At 35.2% G+C, this 19,896-nt stretch overlaps 1 protein-coding gene and 1 pseudogene across 1 annotated transcript; one reads left to right on the top strand and one right to left on the bottom strand.

The window, feature by feature from the left end:
• The first annotated feature begins 2,567 nt into the window (after window positions 1-2,567).
• On the top strand, window positions 2,568-3,604 carry LOC114399475 (germin-like protein subfamily 1 member 7). The gene is made up of 2 exons (XM_028361677.1): window positions 2,568-2,754; window positions 2,898-3,604. Exons 1-2 carry the CDS (start codon window positions 2,640-2,642, stop codon window positions 3,446-3,448), a joined length of 666 nt encoding a protein of 221 aa, XP_028217478.1. The 5' UTR covers window positions 2,568-2,639; the 3' UTR covers window positions 3,449-3,604.
• A 2,186-nt stretch (window positions 3,605-5,790) lies between these two features.
• Window positions 5,791-12,121, bottom strand: LOC114398725 (annotated as a pseudogene).
• Between the last annotated feature and the right edge of the window lie 7,775 nt (window positions 12,122-19,896).

Raw genomic sequence — 19,896 nt, 5'->3', positions numbered from 1 at the left:
TATATATATATACTGTAAACGGAAATAATTGTAGTACCTAGGAAGTTATGACGTCTCATTTTATGAATTAGTTCAAGATATATTTAGAATCTTCTAGGGATATACGATAATATCCCAAAGGAGGGATTTTTTTTTTCTCGATCCCTTTACTCTTCTTGGCATTGTTCAACACTTGTTTCATTTCATTTTATAGAAATAAGTTATATGCCTTATTACACAACTCTAATTTTTCTATAAGGATTTTTTAACTACTTTTTTATTTTCTAAATAAGTTTTTTGAAAATTTAATTTGTTTTTGAATTAGTCTCTCATATATGTTTTTTGTTATTAGTTTAGTCTTCCTTTTCAAATTATTATTTTTAGGTCTAAACTACATGCATCGTTAAGGAGAAATAATTTTTGTTAACAATTTGAGAAAGGTATGATCATTATAAGTGACAATTTCTTTTTAAATTATTGAGTGACTACTTTATTGACCAATTAAATCTGAGTGACTAATATGTGGAGAAGAAAAAATTAGAGGAACAACTAAATACATGTTTAACAAATTATGAAGATTTTTATATCCTAATAATATACTTTTTTAATTAATAACATTTTCGTTAAAGTAAATCCCTCATGAACCAAATCCAAATTGTTTTAGTGGTGGGAAATCTATTTGTTAAATTAAATATCTGTTAAGACTTGATCTCAGTTCTTGAGACAATAGTCATAGGTTTTCAATTCAAACTTATCTTTCTCTAGATGAACTTTAGGTTTAAAGTGTAAACAGTAGTTGGTGGAATAAAGAAACTTTCGTGAGGTATTGGGTCAAAATTAATTGAATTATAATTAAAGTATATTCACAAGGAAACAAATAGAGACAATTTCTGATTTATGCTCTCAATAATCAGTTGAAGGCTTTGCGATCCAAAATGGTGTCGTTGTTGACTTGAGCTTGTTTCCTTACAATGCTGATATATCCTTTGAGTTTGCAATTCTCCCGTTGTAATTGCTTCCGCCTTGAGGACATGTATGGTAAACTAGGCTAATTAAGTTTGTTCCTTGCTAAATTTTCATTTTACTCTTTTGAGATAAACCTTGACTTTCCTCATAAAGTCGACATTGTTTCTACAAAGTAATAATGACTCAATGACAACTGTTCTAAAGATATTATCTCTGACTAGATATGAAAAAACCAACTCATGACAACTATTATAAATAAGGAGACACTAATCGAATGCATGCAATTAATTAATTATGCTCGTTTTAGCATATATATATATATATATATATATATATATATATATATATATATATATATATATATATAACACATTAATACAAAAGATAGTTTTATCCATCTTCTCTCTATTTTATCTATAATAGTCTTGACTCAAATATAACTTCGTAGAAAATACTTTTAGTGTTTAAAAAAATAAAAAGAAGACTAAACTAATATGAGAGACTAATTTACTAATAAATTATTTTTCTTTTGAAAAACTTCTTTAGGGATAAAATAGTTTAAAAACTCCTAGTAGAAATAATTATGGACCATAATTTATCAAAGTCTTGTGTAATAAGCATATAACTCAAGTTTACTAGAAAATAATAAAACAGCAAAACGTATGGAACAATGCCAAGTGGACGAAGTGTAAAGGGTTTGAGAAAAATTCCTCCTTCGGATATCATCGTATATCCCTAATAAAATTACATGTCATAACCTTCTAGGTACTACAACTGTTTCCTTTTACTGTTTACCCATCCAAAATAAAAAATAAAAAAAAAATATTCCGTTTATTATATACATTTTAAAAGAATAAATATATATATACATCCTTGTGATATGTGATATCTTGAGAGAGAAGTTAGAGAGAAAAATATAAATATAATAGGTGATATGATGTATTAAGAAAAAAAAAAACAAAGATGTGAGAATTAGGTTTTGAAATTTATGGTATCTAAATTTAAACACTCCTTTAAAATTAGGTCCCGGCCCGCAGGCCGTGCAAAGTCAAATTAAGGTTATATCTAATTAATAACGTTTAATAAAAGTAGTGTATGAAAACAAATCACACGGACACAGATAAAATTTCGGGTTGCAACCGGAGTCTTCGATTGATTGTTGACGAGAGCAAAAGAGATGGTCTCGATTTTTAGCCGTGGTAAATATATACTAGTTATGGTTCGATTCAAAATTTCCATATTCGACCAACTACTCTTGATGACCATGCTTAAAATTGGAACAGTAACAGGAAGCCAATTTGAACTTTTTCATCAAATCTGTAATATCAAGACAAAGTCTAAACTAAACTTTTTTTGTTTATTTAGTTGACGATCCTCCCATTATAAAATAATAATGGTGGAAAGAGTACAAGCAAAGTCAAGTGGACGAGGTAATACGAAACACTTGTTTTTTCTTTTTCATATGGAGCATCTCCTTAGTCTATACTATTCGATCAAGCAAGCACGCATGAAGTTGTTAAGGAATGATTCATCACCAAATAAATAATTAATTACGTTAAAAATAAACGGCAAACCAATTCAATGCTTCACCCATATAAATAGCAAGCTTCACATGAATCAAAATCCAATTCTCACAAGCGATTAAATATAGAAGAATCATTTAAGATAAGAGTGTATTACTAAGAGGAGAAAAAATGAAAGTTGTGTACTTCCTTGTTGTCATCTTGGCTTTAACATCCTCTGTGGTCTCTGCCTATGACCCTAGTCCTCTGCAAGACTTTTGTGTGGCCGCCAAAGAAAAAGATGGTGGTATGTAAAATCAAACATTCCTCAACACAATTTAAGATTGTTGCATAATATATATATATAAAGAGAGAGAGAGAGAGATGTTGTCTAGAATTATTGTGATTGATGATTTTTATTAATTAAAACCTTTGCCTTTTATCTTGTAGTATTTGTGAATGGAAAGTTCTGCAAAGATCCCAAACTTGTGAAAGCTGAAGACTTCTTCAGACATGTAGAACCGGGGAAGACTGACAACCCAGTAGGTTCAAACGTGACTCAGGTGTTTGTTGATCAACTACCGGGACTAAACACGCTGGGCATAGCTTTGGCTCGCATAGATTTCGCACCAAAGGGTTTGAACGCTCCCCACACTCACCCTCGGGGCACTGAGATCCTTATAGTCCTTGAGGGTACTCTCTATGTTGGATTTGTGACTTCCAATCAAGATGGAAATCGCCTCTTCACCAAAGTGCTGAACAAGGGTGATGTGTTTGTGTTCCCAATTGGTCTCATTCATTTCCAACTCAATGTGGGATATGGCAATGCTGCTGCCATTGCTGCTCTTAGCAGTCAAAATCCTGGAGCCATCACCATTGCAAATGCTTTGTTTAAAGCTAATCCACCTATTTCTTCTGAGGTTCTCACCAAAGCTTTCCAGGTGGACAAGAGCATAATTGATTATCTTCAAAAGCAATCTTGGTACGACAACAATAACTAATTTGGGAGTATGGACGAGCATTTCACACTAGCTAGTTACTGTATAATTGATCACTTTATTGTTTCAATCACCCCATACAACAGACCTAATAAATAAAATTTAATGTATGGGGGTTATTAATTTTTATACATAATATTTGTTCTGTTTGGAGTTTGATTTGATTTAATACATATTGCTTGAGTTTAATTAATAAAAGAACCTATTCTTGCTGGAGTTTCTGTTTGCGAGTTTAATAGACTGTTTGTGTGTCAACAGTGAGTGCTATGCATCTTAATATGTTAATTACTTTCCCTAAGTCTACCACCACGGGCCTATTTAGGTCGCCCCCTATTTTGTGCCCATAAATAAGACTTGTTTCTTTGTGTGCTAACAATCTAATTAATTCTAAGGTTCATCATACCAACGAGTAACGACACCCAATGACTACATACATTTGTCAACCTCACGAGTGTCATTGCCCGTCAAGGACTTGATGCATGGCTTCATGGCTCACTATTTAGGCAAAGTTCATGTCTCCTGCTGAAGACACCACTCATGGAATAAGAAAGATAATATATGATACTGTAGAAAAATATAAAGACCTACAAAATATTATTAAAGAAAATTTAATGGATTGAAATATAGATGTAGGCACCACCAGTCCATGAAATAATGAAGATGATATGATACTGTAGAAAAATATTAACAACTATAAAATATTATATTAAGAATTTAATGGATCTCTGCTGTGTAAAGACATCAAAGGAGTCATACCAATAAGCTTTTTATGGGAAAAAAAATAAGTAAAATGGAAGTCTCCCATAAATACTCCTTTTCTTATATTTCATAATTCCCCTGTATAACTCCCCTTTTAGGAGGCATCATGTCCTCTAATTTCCTATACTTCTTTTCTCTTTGTTATTTGTCAATCAAACTTTGGATTGTTATTTCTCTAATTTCCTATACTTTTTTATTCTGCATTGGTCCCTAAAAGAGCATACACACTGGTAGGTAGGAAGAAAGAAAGGAAGAATCATTTTGTAGAGGTAATAAAATATGATTATGAAGTAAAAGATAAAATAGTGAAGGACATATCACGATCGTTGGTTGTTGGTGCTTATATATATGGAACATAAGACGCATGGTAGAGAAATGAACCATCTTCACACTCACAACACAGGAATCTTTTTTGTCACCTATTTTAACCACGAAATTCCAACAATGCACTGATGCCAAGAAAGGAAAGACATTTTTCTTTGGTCAAAAGGAAAGACCTTAAATATTGAAACTTTCTTCAAGTTTCATTTATAATTTGTTAATTTCTGGTCTATAGAGTTGCTGCTGAATTTCGATTTGGGTTCTCTATCTTGAAACTATCGAAACTGTACTGGATCAACTAGTTGAAATAGTCAAACTATAAATGAACTATGTTTCCGGTTCACTTTTTGTTACTTGAATATCATGGTGCTATGTTGTGTGTGTGTCTTTGACTTTAATTTTAAAAGGTTTATGTTTTAATTTTTAATTTGCATTTCGATTACTTATGCAAAAGAGTAATGCCACCCCCCAATAAAAAGGAGGAACAGTAAGTAATGACAAAAACTTAGACAGAACACGGGATTGCAATGGTGTATCACCACGCTTAGAACATACCAAAAGTTGATTCTCAAGAAAGCTCTGCAATCAGGAGCATTACAATGAATTTACGTCACATATGCCGTAGGATACTTCAAATTATATAAGATCTTCTACATAGAATTTAAGTGCAGAAATTAGGTTGTCACTCCATAGATATATACAAGATCTCATCATTTGAAGATCATCATCCATTATGCAAAATTTTCTAACCGTCTTGCAGATACACTGCCACAATTCCCAGCTGAGATTACTCATTCGTTTAGGAATCCAAATTGTTAACAAGACATACAATTCCTTATCTTGAGAGACATATAAGTAACAAACAATAGTGTTCTCTATTATTACAACCGCTCCTTATATACTACATACTGCTTTAAGTTCTTACGTTGGAAAAGTGAATCCTGAATCTCACCATACTTTTTATTTCCTTTTCAGAATTAGAGAGAGCATCGTGGTACTGTTTCACTGTTAACAATGCTCTTATACTTCAGACACCAAAATAAGACAACTTATAGATTTGGTAGCTCTCTAAAACATTAAAAACAAAACAAGAAAGATCAGACCAACAATAAAATGAAAACGTATGTATGATTATATATCTACCATAATATAATTGTACAAAGAAGGGTCAGGGTAATATTAAAACCTAAACGATGTTTTAATAAAATGTCTACAATATCTAGAACTCAGTCACAGGCTTGCAGGCAGTAGATCTACATGCGTATTCAATGAATACAGTTTACATTAGCAAAGGGCTCAGTGCTAGTTTTTGGTACTAGTTTGGAAGCCTGTGGAGTTCCAAAGACATTCCAAAATCTAAGGGTCTCATCCCCTGCTGCAGAGGCCACAGCACACCCAATTGGACTTTGCGCCATTTACATCACAGGGAGGTATTTCCAAAGAGTGAGTTGGTTTTGGGTGAAACCATGCGAGCTAAGTAACTCCCGCTCATTCTTGTTCCACAGAAGAGTGCACACTTGTCAGCCTATGCAACAGAGTTCAAGCACGCCCCTGTATGAGTGTTCCAGAACTTGATGCAGTGATCACCCCCACCTCCACTAGAAGCTAGCAGATTTGCCTGGAATGGACACCAAGCTAGTGCCTTCACAGCAGCTCTATGCTCCTCAAACCTGTGAAGCCAACGGGTCAGTGAATTTGAGGAACCCATAGCCCTGTCCCGTATGTGAATAACATTATTGTTGCCACTACTTGCCAATTGTTGTCCCAAGGGAGACCACCTGAACCCACAAATCTCCTGCCGATGTCCCCTATAAGATTCACCAATATGATGTCTCACTCTAGCATCATTGTTAACAATTCTACCATCCATCCCTCCTGTTGTGAGAATATAATTGTTCCAAGACAGTGAACCTACTCGCGCTTGATCTCCATTCTCCACTTCTCAAGGTTCGAAACTGCAGTCAATAATCAAACCATCAGATTGCATATAAAGAAAGTTTCAATCTTATAAGAACACAAAAGAACCTCATTGTAACAATCTAATTCTATACCACCAACCAATAAAGATTTACAGAATCAACCAACTAGTATTCACCTCATATATGGGTTTTAAAGTATAATACTTACCAGCCTAGAAACATGAGTATCCTAGAGCTGGACATGCGTGTTGTTCAAACCAATGGCTAAATGACATCCATCGGGAGCCCAGGCAATGCTTGTAACAATACCTTCTTCCTCATCAATATTGACAAATTCAGTCGTGGAGCTATAAGATTGTTAGCAATAGCAATCAGAATTCTAAAGAGATGAGAGAAATCAAACTCAAACACACATAGACAAGAGATTTAACGAGGTTCGGTAAGTGTGCCTACATCCTCGGAAACATAGCGACTGTTTCTTTTTCTTATTCATGAACGATGGGTTACATCAAAATATAATATATGTGTAAAATATCTTAAACAATATACAATATCATAATCATTCACAATATCAAGCACAATATCTTAAGTATTGGGTGCACAAGTGTACAGTTTGCAAAAGGAATAAACCTGTTTTGACTAAGTCAGCTGGTTTGTTACAACCACTTCGTGTCCCTACTCAGGCTTGGCAGTGCTTAGCCATGGATTTTATTGTGGGCTTGCCAAAATCTAATGGGAAGACAATCATTCTGGTGGTAGTTGATAGGTACACCAAATATGCTCCTTTTGTAGCATTACGACATCCAATCAATGCGGCTAAGATCACTCAGGTATTCATTGATACAACAGTGAAGTTGCATGGATGGCCCAGTGAAATAGTGTCAGATAGGGACCCAATTTTTATGAGTAAATTCTGGTCAGAACTCTTCAAGTTGCATGGAGTCAAACTGCTAAAGTCCACTGCATTCCATCCACAAACTGATGGGTAGTCAGAGGCTTTAAACAAAGTATTAGAAGGATATCTCAGGTGTGCAACAGGAGAGATGCGCTCTAAGAGGAGTGAATTCTTAAGTTATGCTGAATTTTGGTACAACACTAAGTTTCATTCAACAACAGAAATGACCCCGCTTGAAGCTTTATATGGTTACAAACCAATCAGCAACAATCCCTTCATGGCAGGTGATACAGTAGTGAAAGCAGTACACTACACCATCAAGACTCGAGAGGAAATTGCAACAATTATACACAAGAATCTCAGGAAAGCACAGTAGAGGATGCAGTTGTATGCTAGCAAGAATAGGACAGACAAAGAATTTGCAGTGGGAGATTGGGTATATTTGAAGTTACAGCCATTTAAACAACAATCAATACCTAACTCAGCATTTCATAAATTAGCTGCACGATTTTATGGTCCTTACAGAATTGTAGAGAGAGTGGGGAAGGTGGCATACAAGCTAGACTTACTAGCTCAAGCTCACATACATAATGCATTCCACATTTCCTTGTTGAAAAGACATCATGGAGATTGTCCAGTTTCTACAGCGCTGCCAAGTTTTCATAGCAATGATCAATAGGAGCTGAAGCCAATTGACATTTTAGCTAGAAGAATAAAGAAAAGAGGCAACAAGTCGGTTACAGAAGTGCTAATACATTGGCAACATACCACACCAGAAGAAGCTACATGGCATAAGGTGCACAAGCTGAAGCAACAATTTTCCCAAGTGGATTGGGACTCTTTATTAACGAGGCCAGTGAATGAAAAGGCCTTGGGGGCAAGGCCTTCAGATGGAGGGGAAATTGTAATACTCAGTTTATAAAAATAACCGTAAGGGGTTAAAAATAAAAAGGGTGGTTAGAATTTAAGCGAGTCCCATTGCTTTCATTTGTATAAATAGCAGTATCCTATTGTAATCAGAGGAATTCATAAAAAATTAATAACACTTAGTCCCTTGGGAGTGTTCTTCCTCGTGTGAGTTCCACAAGTGAGTTTTCCTTCTTCCTCTATATTCTGAGTTATTGTGTGAGGTCTTGGTTCTATGTTTTGAGAGGTGTAAGGAATCATAGGTTGATAATCTTCAACCTAACAACCCCACACCCAACCCTACGTTGTAACCTAATAATAGGTATCCCTTACAATTTGCTCCAACATTTGTCTTGCCCATAAAATGAGTCACACACAACAAAGATGCATCTCATTCATACACAGCGTTTCCAAGGGCAATGCTAAGAACAATGTTGTTTTAGAACAATGTTAGGAGCATCTGGTATCTTTTCAGAACTTTCGTATCTTTTTAGGACTTTGGTATCTTTTCAGAACTTTGGTAACGTTTTCACAAATAATTATATCACAATTATTCAACTGTCTGATTAGCGAACTACAACAATTTTCAAATTAACATACATACATGAGGAATGTGGCGTCTGGGCTTAGAGAAATTGGGTTTCAGAGGAGGAGGACGAGGACAAGGAGGAAAAAGGATGGAATTGGTAATGAGTTAAACCCACATTGGGGGTTTGTTCTTATAGGCAAAAATTTGGGTTCGGTTCATGTTGAAGGCCTCGACGAGTTACTTCTAAAACACTTCTCGCAACGGGGATGTCACCGGAGAGTTCTCTTTCCATATGTAAACTGCCATCCAGTTTACATATGTCAAACCTAGAATACCAAGGGAAAAAGGGTGAGAATTCAAAGAATTCCCAATATCAGTTTAATACATTTTCGAGCTACATGATGTTATAAAATCACTTCTAAGTTCTAACTATGTTGAGTTTCTCTTATTTTACAGTTCCCATGAGAATTTTGTATTTTGTTTAAACTATGAATGAGTAGTTACACTTACATTTTGTGGGAAACACATGTATTTCATTTTTTATCCGCAGTCCCTTGCTATTGTGCACAATGTGTAAATCTCTATACAATACCAAATTGATAGGTAATACTTAAATGCATAATATTGATACATTAGGGTCTATTGTATTATATAAGATTTAAGTATTAGATTTAGAAAATTTTTTATTGACATGCATTGCTAGCTGATTGAAAGAAAGTTGACAAAGAATCTGTTATGAACAGAACAAGCAGTAGACCAACAACGCACCATTGGAGACGCAACAGCAGACCAGCGACCCTAACGTAGGAGCAACCCACTCAAGCACCTTGAATATTATTTCTAACAGAATTTGTTAGGCATCACTAAGCTGGCAGGAGGATATTGGTCCATAAGGAATATGTTGTCAACATGTTTTTCCATCGTGCAGCACACATTATCGCCATTTCCATTTTTCTGCTTTTCTGTTAGTTTATTTTCACATTCTAGCACCTTTTGTTTCCGTAGTAGCATCCTTGGCTAGTGCCTATATATATGGGACACTTATTATGTAAGGAAGCAAGCAGAAATATAATCAGTATTCCCTCTCTTTAATCCCCTTTTCTGGCGGTCTCCTAGTCCTCGAATTCTAGGAACCTTAGAGTAGAAATTCTGCTTATAACAATTTGGTGCTTTCATTGAATCCTCCCACCATGGCTGAAGCACCTCTGCCCAAAACCAGAATGGAATGCATTGAAGAAGCCATCACCAAGCTTCCCTCTAATCGACTCCATGTCACCTTCACCTTAGACGAGCTACTCCACCGACTAACCAACCTGCAAACCACTCAACAACAACAACAACACCACTCACCACACTCCTCTCCATTTTCCTTCCCTCTACAGTCGCCGCCCCAATACTGACCACGCCGTTGCCTCCACCGCTGACTCCGTCGTTGCCTCCGCCGATTAAGCCACCCCCGTCACTCACGCGCATAACACCCACGTCCATGCCAACTCTGCCGCCACGCCCCGCACTCATGCCGCAACATGCCACACCATGGCCAGCCCTGCTTACCAGCAGAGGAGACACTACAAGGAAGCTCGTAGTACCTCTCCACCTTACGTTGCCTCTTGAGAGCGGCAACAACAGCCACAACGGTACCTGTCTTCCTCTTAATATGCTTAGTGTAGGCAACAGAGTACCGCAGACCATCCTCAAGAAAGTTTTTACGAACTCTGCGAGCCAAACAGGGAATTCAGAGTTTCATAATGTTCTTCCATGAAGCGTTGCTTCTACAATCTCCCCCTTTTTTATGATGACAACTTCTGAAATAAAGAAACACACACACACACTTTTTCCTAGTCGATCACTCACATAAATTCTCCCCCTTTGTTTTTGAATTTGTGCATATCTTAAAATTAAATTGATTACTCATGTGAGTTCTTGATTTTAATCCCATTTCTCTCCCCTTTTGGCATCAACAAAAAGCCAAAGTGCGTAACAAATTTGAAATAATCAATCATAACTAAACATTCATATAACATACATTGAGAAACTAACAACCAAACCATGAAGCAAGAATCATGAAGCAACAATCATAAATAAATTATCTATAAAACTCATATAGTCAAATAACATACTTAATGTTTGTTCAAAACATACCATGCAAATAGGGAAATAGTAAATTGTTCAAATACCATAATAATATAGCCAAAATACAAGGCTGCAAATCAAAGTACTAATAATATTAAAATAGAAATTTAAGATGATGGTGGCGGCGGTGGTGGAAGATCAAAGCTTGAACGAATGTAAGATACATCTTCTTCAACCTTTGTGGTTCTTGACTCCATTTCATTGAAGCGCATATCCACTTGCAATTCCAAAGTGTCAAACCTCTCACCAACAAAGGTTTGAAGACCATCAAACCTGTCCATAATCGTCGAAAGAAGAGATGAATCCTCTCCTTCATGTCCTTCTTCACCAACATTTCTAGCACCCTTCTTCACCCAAGAGCCATCATGCTCCTTTATATAACCAAAGGATGCTATGACTGAAGCGCCTATAAGGAATGATCTCTTGATTGGAACATAAGGTTCAGAATCAAGAGGGATGTTGAAGTGTTGAAGGAAAAGGGTAACAAGATGAGGATAAGGCAATGGGGCATTCAATCACAATGCCTTATGCATGCGATATCTAACAAGGTGTGCCCAATCAATTTGTAAACCTTTATGAAAGGCCCACATGACAATGAGATCTTCTTCAGAAACCTGAGCAAGGTTTGAAGATCTAGGGAGTAAGATGCGAACAATAAGGTAATGGAGGATGCGGCTCTCAAAAGCCAATGAACCGCCAAGAAGCCTTCCGGTCATATCCGCTTGGTTGGTGCAGACCAATCGGCGGGCATCATGCACAGAAAAATTGAATTTCCAATCATCAATCAGTGCACCCTCAAAAGGCACACCTTCACTAGGCAATTTTGTTAAATCATAAAATAGGGATTGGTCAATGACCATCTTAATCCCATAGATTTCAGACATTAGGATACCTTCATGGATTTCTAAATTAGAATAGAAAGCTTTGACTAATTCAGAATAGACAGGTAATTTCAGAGACATGAATGGAATAAGATTGGAGTTTTCAAATGCTTGGAAGCATTCAAAATTCTCATTTGAAAAGAACTCCATATCTATGAATTTTGGGTCTACAATGGAACAAGATGAAAAGAGGTTTGTGTACTGTATACGCTGTTCCTCTGATGAAAACAATGATCCAGAGGGAATGGAGGGAGGAATTGGTGTTTCCTGTGACCCGGAATGTCGTTGACTCTGACTCGAGGATCCTTTCCGCTTCTTCGATGGTTCCGCCATTTGAGGAGTTTTTTCAAGATTTCAATCGGTTCAAATGAAAATGAGTGAAAAAAGATGAAGTTTGGGCTTTGCGGGGAGTGATTTGGACAAGAATTGAGTGAGATATGGCTGGAAGAAAAATTGGGGACGAGGGTTTGAGAGAGAGTGAGAAGTTGTTGGTTTCAGAATTTGAAATTTGAATATATAGGTGCAGGGATGCGTTGTAATCAATTACACAAATATGGTAATCGATTACCAGAGAGCAATATTGCTAGAAATGACTGCTTGTAATCGATTACATTATTATGGTAATCGATTAGCAGTGGTTATTTTAGCCAGAAAACAAAAGGCTTTCTAGGAGAGAAGAAGTTTTGAGTTACTATCAAAATACCTTTTTATGAAAAATATATTTGAAGATACTTTATGAATAATTCTTAATCATGCAATTCACATATCATATCATGCAGAAACATTAAAACATGTAGATAATCAGTTTTTATCAAACAATCAAAACACAAGTATGAAGAATATTGATTTTACTTAAATATATGAATGAATATTTCATGCAAATAGGATGAAATTAATCAAGAAAATATACTCATGATTTCAAACAATCAAAAGACAAACAAATAAAGAATTGTTAGTCATCATAATCAAATTGTTTGAATAAAAATTCAACTTAAGAGAATTTTTAATAAGATAATGGTTTTGATATTACGTTTTTCAGGATTGAAGTGTCTAGATCTTCAAAGATGAGGATCATGCTTTTTCTCCTTGTTTTTTTATCCTTGAGAGGTGTTCTCGTCACTTTCATAGTCTTTGGTTAGAAGATTAATCTCCTTTTCTGAACTATCGGATGAATCATTGTCATCCCATGCAATGTATGCTTTCTTAGTTCTTCTTTCATCAAATCTTCTCTTTTCACTTTTCTCCGACCATTCTTCATTTGAAGGACAGTTGGCCTTGATGTGACCAATTTGGTTGCATTTGTAACACCTAAGGACTTGAGAATCATTTTGTGATTTTCTTCCATTATTGAAATTCTGACGCCTATCAATTCTTCTTTTCTTGATGAATTTCTAAAATTTCTTAACAAAGAAGGAAAAATCTTCTTCATCATCTGAATCTCCTTCTTCGTTTTCATCTTGTATTGAAGATGAGGCTTTAAGGGCTATGCTTCTCTTCTTTTTGTCATTTTCTTCATTCTGATTGAGGCGTTGAAGTTCCATCTCGTGTTCCTGCAATTTACCAAATAAAGTGGCAAGAGACATGGAAGAAAGGTCTTTACTTTCAGAAATAGCAGTTACCTTGGGCTACCATTCCCTACTTAAACATCTTAATACTTTATTAATTAAATCTTCATTAGGAAAGACTTTTCCTAATGATGCAAGATGGTTTACTATATATGTAAATCTTTTTTGCAAACTATGAATATTTTCATTTGGATTCATCCTAAATAATTCATATTCATGGGTAAGGGTATTTATTCTAGACCTTTTTACATCTGTGGTTCCTTCATGGGTTAACTGGAGAGTATCCCACATATCCTTGGCATTAGTACAATTTGACACTCTAAAGTACTCATCTATCCCTAGGGCTGAAGTGATGATGTTTTTGGCTTTGAGATCGTACTGGATTTTTCTCCTATCTTTTTCTATCCACTGATCTCTAGGTTTTTGGGTTGTAGGTCTATGGCTTCAATGAATATCTGCATGCGGGTTTTCCAATAATGGTAACCCTCACCATTGAAAATGGGTGGTCTGTGAATGAAATTTCCTTAAGGAAACAAGGGATTTGAGGAGGCCATTTATCTTGAAGTGGTTAGACTTTCTACAAGAAACCTGCTCTAATATCAGTTGTTGGATCGAGTGGCCTCAGAATAATTAAGAAGGGGGGGGGGGGGTTGAATTAATTATTCCTAAACCTTTACTATTTAAAAATTACTCTTCTAAGGCTTTTACTAAATTGTTAAGAAAATGAGGAGTAGAAGAGAAACTTAACATAAAGTAAAAGCGGAAATTAAATGCACAGCGGAAATTAAAAGGATTTTTACAAGGTTGAAAGAAATCTCAAGGACCGCAGGTTGCTTGGGGACTGGATGTAGGTACGAGTTATTGTCGAACCAGTATAAAAACTCTTGTGTGTTTGTTTCCTTCTTCCCTACTCTTTTAACCTTGAGATTTCTTGAGATTTCTTTCAACCTTGTAAAAATCCTTTTACAACCATGTGCTATTCAATTTTTGAGAAAAACCTTTTCATACTTATCTTGATTAAGCCTTCTCTTGATTCTTGAATCTTGAGTCTTGAATCTTGAATCTTGATTCTTGACTCTAAACTTTCTTCTTGAGTCTTGAATTCTTCTTGATTCTTATCTTGAACTCTTGAATTATTCTTAATTCACTTGAGTTGTTCTTTGATTGATCTTTGAGCTTTTTGTCATCACCTTTGTCATCATCTTTTGTTATCATCATTGTTATCATCAAAACACCTTTGAATCACCTTTGATTCTCCATGAAGCTTTGCTTCTACAAATTTTATTTTAAACCAAATCGAACAATTAACATCTTATCTTTTTTGAATAAAAAATTATGACTTTTATGGAATATTTTTTTACAACATTGTTTTCACTCATATTCTAATTTTTGTGAATAGGGAACAAAGTAACATTTTTGTAGTAAAAGTGAAAAAAAAAAGTTGCTCACTTGCTCAGAACAAACAATCTTTTATTTGTTTTGCATTTTGCATTCATACAAATATTTATAAAAGGCATTTGTTAAATGCATACCTTGGAATGTATTTGCATCAATTGATTAGAAAATTTGTTAACGTACATTTAATGTATATTTTGGAGTGCAGAGTGGGATCCTTCGGGGTGTTCTAGATGATTACGAATGTGAGCTGATTGAGAATGATGCACTAGTTCCCAAGCATGTTCCTCACCACCGACCTCCTCCTCTTCCAACAGAATTTCACAAGATGTTAGAGGCACTTAATTACATCTCAATCAGGGAAAGATACTCCGGCTGCCAACTCTAGGGAATCACCATCAAAGGCATGATTTGCATCCACATTCGAGCTTTGGTTTCTCAATTTGAGTATATGTTTCTTTTCTTTGTGTTAAACTTGTTTGCGTGAAGTAGTTTCAAACTCAACAATTTTTGTGGGAGAAAACCTAGGCTCCTAAATAACATGAATGGTATGGAATAACAAGATTTCTTGTTTCACTTTACAAGAACATATTATGGATGAAATGACTTAGTTCTCATATCAGTAATTAATAATATTCAGAATTTCTATTTGATCTATTCAAATTTCTCCATCCTATATAATTTAACATATTAATTCAGGTTCCTAGTTTCTGAATGATGCACCTGCCATTACATTATCTATGATTAGGTCAGGGATACATCTATTTTAACATTAAATGCATAGTCAAAATATTAGCTTTGCACAATTATACTTGTTTAGTCATCCCCCTTCTCTTTACACCTGAAAGTCATCATAATGAGTCATGTCAGGAGTTTGTTAGAAATTGTACATTCTATCCTCAGGCTATGCAACTTCAACATTATTCTTGCACATTATCTCACAACACTACCATTTTCTTTTGGTTATATTTTGATTGATGAAAAGGAGCAAAATATAATACTTAGTTCCATTGTGTTTTGTTAATCACTAAGTTCCATTGTTAGACTGAAGATAGGGCTATAACCCAAAGATACAGTATATCATGCACGATAGAGTATAGTAGCAAAACAATATCGGTTCTGTCAAAACTAATGTTGTAATGCACCATACAACATCAATTTTGGTCAAAATCGATGTTGTAAGTACTATACAACATAATGTTGTATGGTGCATTACAACATTAGTTTTTCCATAATCAATGATGTTTTTGAATTTCTTTTACTTGGTATATCATGCACGATAGAGTATAGTATCAAAACAACATTGGTTCTGCCAAAACCGATGTTGTATGGTACTTACAACATCAGTTTTGGTCGATCGATGTTGTATAGTGCATTATAACATTGATTTTATCATATCCGATGTTGTTTTTTGTATTTTTTTTTTATATATTTTTGTCTTTGTTACTATACCACATCGGTTTTGGGGGGAACCCATGTTGGATAGTGGATTTCAACATTGGTTTTTATAAACGATGTTAAAAATGACCTACTTTTAACGACTGCCATTTCAATATCGATTCAAAACTGATGTTCAATGTCCATAAAAATCAATATTAATGACCTATTTTCTAGTAGTACAAAAGAAGCAGGAACTTTTCCAAAATCTGTTATGGGTTCAACAAGAAGGAGCAAATTTGTTTTGTGAGTACAACCCAAATTTTGATTCACCAACCTAGTGTTTAGGTTCCTGATCCTTCTAGAATTTTAGAAGATCACTTTCATGATGTGGGCGATGTTAAAACCACTTCAGAAGAGTTGTTTCTACAATTGCCTGAAGAATTCTTGTTCAATTTTTTTATTGCTTCTTCTTCTTTGCTTTTAGCATGACTTGCCTAAAAGGAGAGTCCATCTCCACAAGAGCCACTTGCATATTCTGAAAGTAGTATCCTCCATAGGGATCTACATGATGTTGTTGCAAAAGTAAATCATCAACTTGGTCCTCCACAGCCCAAAAGGTGGAAACAATTTACATATCATGTGGGACTCGCAACAACCTATCAGCTTCAGCTTGGGGGTCTATCTCTAAACCTTAAGTTTGCATTATGACTTCTGTGTTCTCTAAAAAATCTAAGAGGCCTCCATCTATTCTTGGAAATTCATTATCCTTCCCAGAGTTTGTCCCAACGTGGACAACATCAATAGCGGGTTGGTTTTGAAAAATCACCAGGGCGTATCTCTATTCCTTACCAAAGAATTTGAGGTGGAAGCCTTAGCAGAGGAATCCTTGTGATTTATTGGTGCATCTGCATCAACAATTTGCTTTCTTTGAACCAAGGAGTCTTTGTTAACCTATTTTTTGCTCACTTGGCCTTTCCCTGTAAGCTTTGGATCAATCTGCTCCTTGTTTTCCCTAGCCTCCTCACTTTGCATCTTTTTGAAGCTACCAACAAGATGGAAAATATGGCAACAATAATGAAAAAAATCTAGGATTTTCTCATATTCCACTAAAAAAAAAAAAAAAGCAAAGGCCTCTCATTCCACTAGAATCAAGTTTGGGAGCGCATCCTCCAAGTTAATGACAACTAGGATGCAGGCATAGTGACCAAACTCCTTGTCTCTAATCTTCTCATCTATGGTTATAAGAATGCCCACACCACCAGCAACAAAGAGGATAATCGTTGGTCTTTAGTACTACATGGGTAAATTTTTTATACGAATCCAAAAATGAGTGTGAAACATCTGCAGATTATTCGGACTAAAATCTAGGGTCCTTGTGATAGGCAAAGGATTCCAGGTTGCAGATTGCAAGAACCCAGTGCTCAAACACTTCGCTAATCCTCCCTAGAGGCAAACTTAAATTTGAAGAAGCCCTTGTATGAAGAGGCTAATTTCTTCTAGAGGTCTTCATCTTTGACATGGGGGCTGACTTTCACTAAAATCATCCTTCCATGAGGGCTATGTTTGCAACTAATGAGTCCTTGCTGATACTCATCTTCTGGAATTTTGATAGGTGAAGGATTCCAGGATATAGATTGCAAGAACCCAATGCCCAGACACTTTGCATATCCTCCCCAGAAGCAAAATTAAATTGAAAGAAGCCCTTCCCTAAAGGAACCATTCTCCATTTTCTGATTGACTTCTATGAGGAGGCTAATTTCTTCTAGAGGTCTTCAGCAGTGGAAGGAGGGCACAATTTAGGTGGCTCTTCATCAGAATTACCCAAGAACGACTAAGGGCATACCGCGATGACTGCCACGGGGACAGAGAGGTTAGGGAATACCCTAACAGAGGTAACCCTTGCGTCGCTCATGTGTTTCATTGCTGCTCTAAATCCCCTTCAATTTTGACTTAGAACAGACTAAATTAATCTAGTAAATTCCTCTAGTGATCAATTATTAGTATAATTATAATATAATACATGGTTTAAATTTTAACTTGGAATGAAACATGCTTCATATTAGAGTAGTAGTTTTTTTTACAACATATTAGACTAGTAGTTAAAAAATAGTTTTTGAGTTAAGTGCATTAAATCACATACTATTAGAATCACTTTCCTAAATTTTTTATAAAAAAAAATTTTCCTTTATTTTTTATTTTAATAATAAATTCGATGATTAGATTCAACTATAACCAGATTGGTTCAGATCAAATTGCAACCATAAGTTAGACAAAATTTGATTCAATCTGAACCAATTAAAATTGATCATATCTATCGGATTCAAGAATGATACGAATCTAATCCAACCCAACCCTTGTCCACCCCCACTTCCTTAATAAATTTAAAACTTATTTTTTACGTTAACTTTATATTATATTTTGCTTTCAACCAAAAAAAGATAATACATTTTAGAAACCGCTTAGGCAAATGTGCATTTGAAGCCACTTGCCTAGATTTTCTTTCTAGTTGTTTTCTAGGTTTCGAAATAAGAATAATTAGATACAAGTTGTTATTCATTTTTATTTATCTTACAGCCAACTATTCACTATAGAAAAAATATATATTTTATTTAGTGAAAAAGTTCTAAGCATCTTTTACCTATGCAAAATAAAATAAAAAATAGGTTAAACAGTTTGTTAGTCCCATATAAAACTATTAAATCGATCAAAATTTTGCATGTTGGGTTGGATTTGTGTAATTTTATTGACATACTTGATCATAAACAGGTTGAGTAGTTAGGTTAATCCTATCTGAATATTTAAAATTTATTTTTTATTTTATAAAAATTAATTTTTTTAGAGCAATAGTTTGTTTTTGCCTAAAAATTTATAAGTATATAATGACTAAATGCACTCACAAGAGACCAAATTGTAACAATATTTGACTAATAAAATTAATGGTTTCAATGCTAATAAAATATTATATTAGCATGAGAAAACATAAACAAAATCAACAAAAAGATGAAAACAACAACTTAAAAAAGAAAAAAATCATGAATGATTTAATTTAATAATTTAATAAAGTACGTTAGCTAAAAATTAATGTATTTTGTATTTAATACACTACTAGAAATAAATCATTTTATGATACTGGAACAAAGGCGCTTTTGGTTACGTTAACAACGGTTTTATGTGAAACCATTGTAAACACTTTCAAAACAATGACGGTTTTGGTCAAAACCGTCATAGATAGGTCGCCCTTAAAGATGGGTTTGGATTATCATTGTTGTATTCAATTTAAATTAATTAAAAACCTCAAGTGTCACGTCCACTCGAGCATGCTCCTCCTAGGGTTTTTCAATTCCAAATCTTCCTTCCTCTGCAACCAAATCGTGTCGCTCAAGCCAAATGCTAGAATTGAGGTTCACCGTAATCGTTACATGGTCACTATCATTGTCGACGAGGGCCGCTTGAGAAGAGAGATCACTAGCCTTCCTTGATCGCGACCCCACCCCTTCTCTTTCTAAGCTAAGGATGTCGTCTCCAACTCCGATGCAAATGTGTCAACAACTATGACTATGCCATCAATCGCAAGGTCGATGATGACTTTGACGCCTTCATAACTTCAAAGGTTTGGACCTACATAATGGTGTTTCTTTCAAAGCTGAAGATGGAATCGTTAGAGTCAGAGACGAGTTTGGAGAAGGAACGACTTTGGGAATCTGAGGCGACGGTAGTGTGATCTTGGTGGTGGTGGTGGTGATGATGGGGTGGTCGATTTTCCATTTG

This window comes from Glycine soja, chromosome 19 (genome assembly GCF_004193775.1).
Source record: "Glycine soja cultivar W05 chromosome 19, ASM419377v2, whole genome shotgun sequence".
NCBI classification, from domain to species: Eukaryota; Viridiplantae; Streptophyta; class Magnoliopsida; order Fabales; family Fabaceae; genus Glycine; species Glycine soja.
The sequence above is the reverse complement of the archived record's forward strand: the minus strand, read 5'-3'. Positions and strand labels throughout refer to the sequence as shown.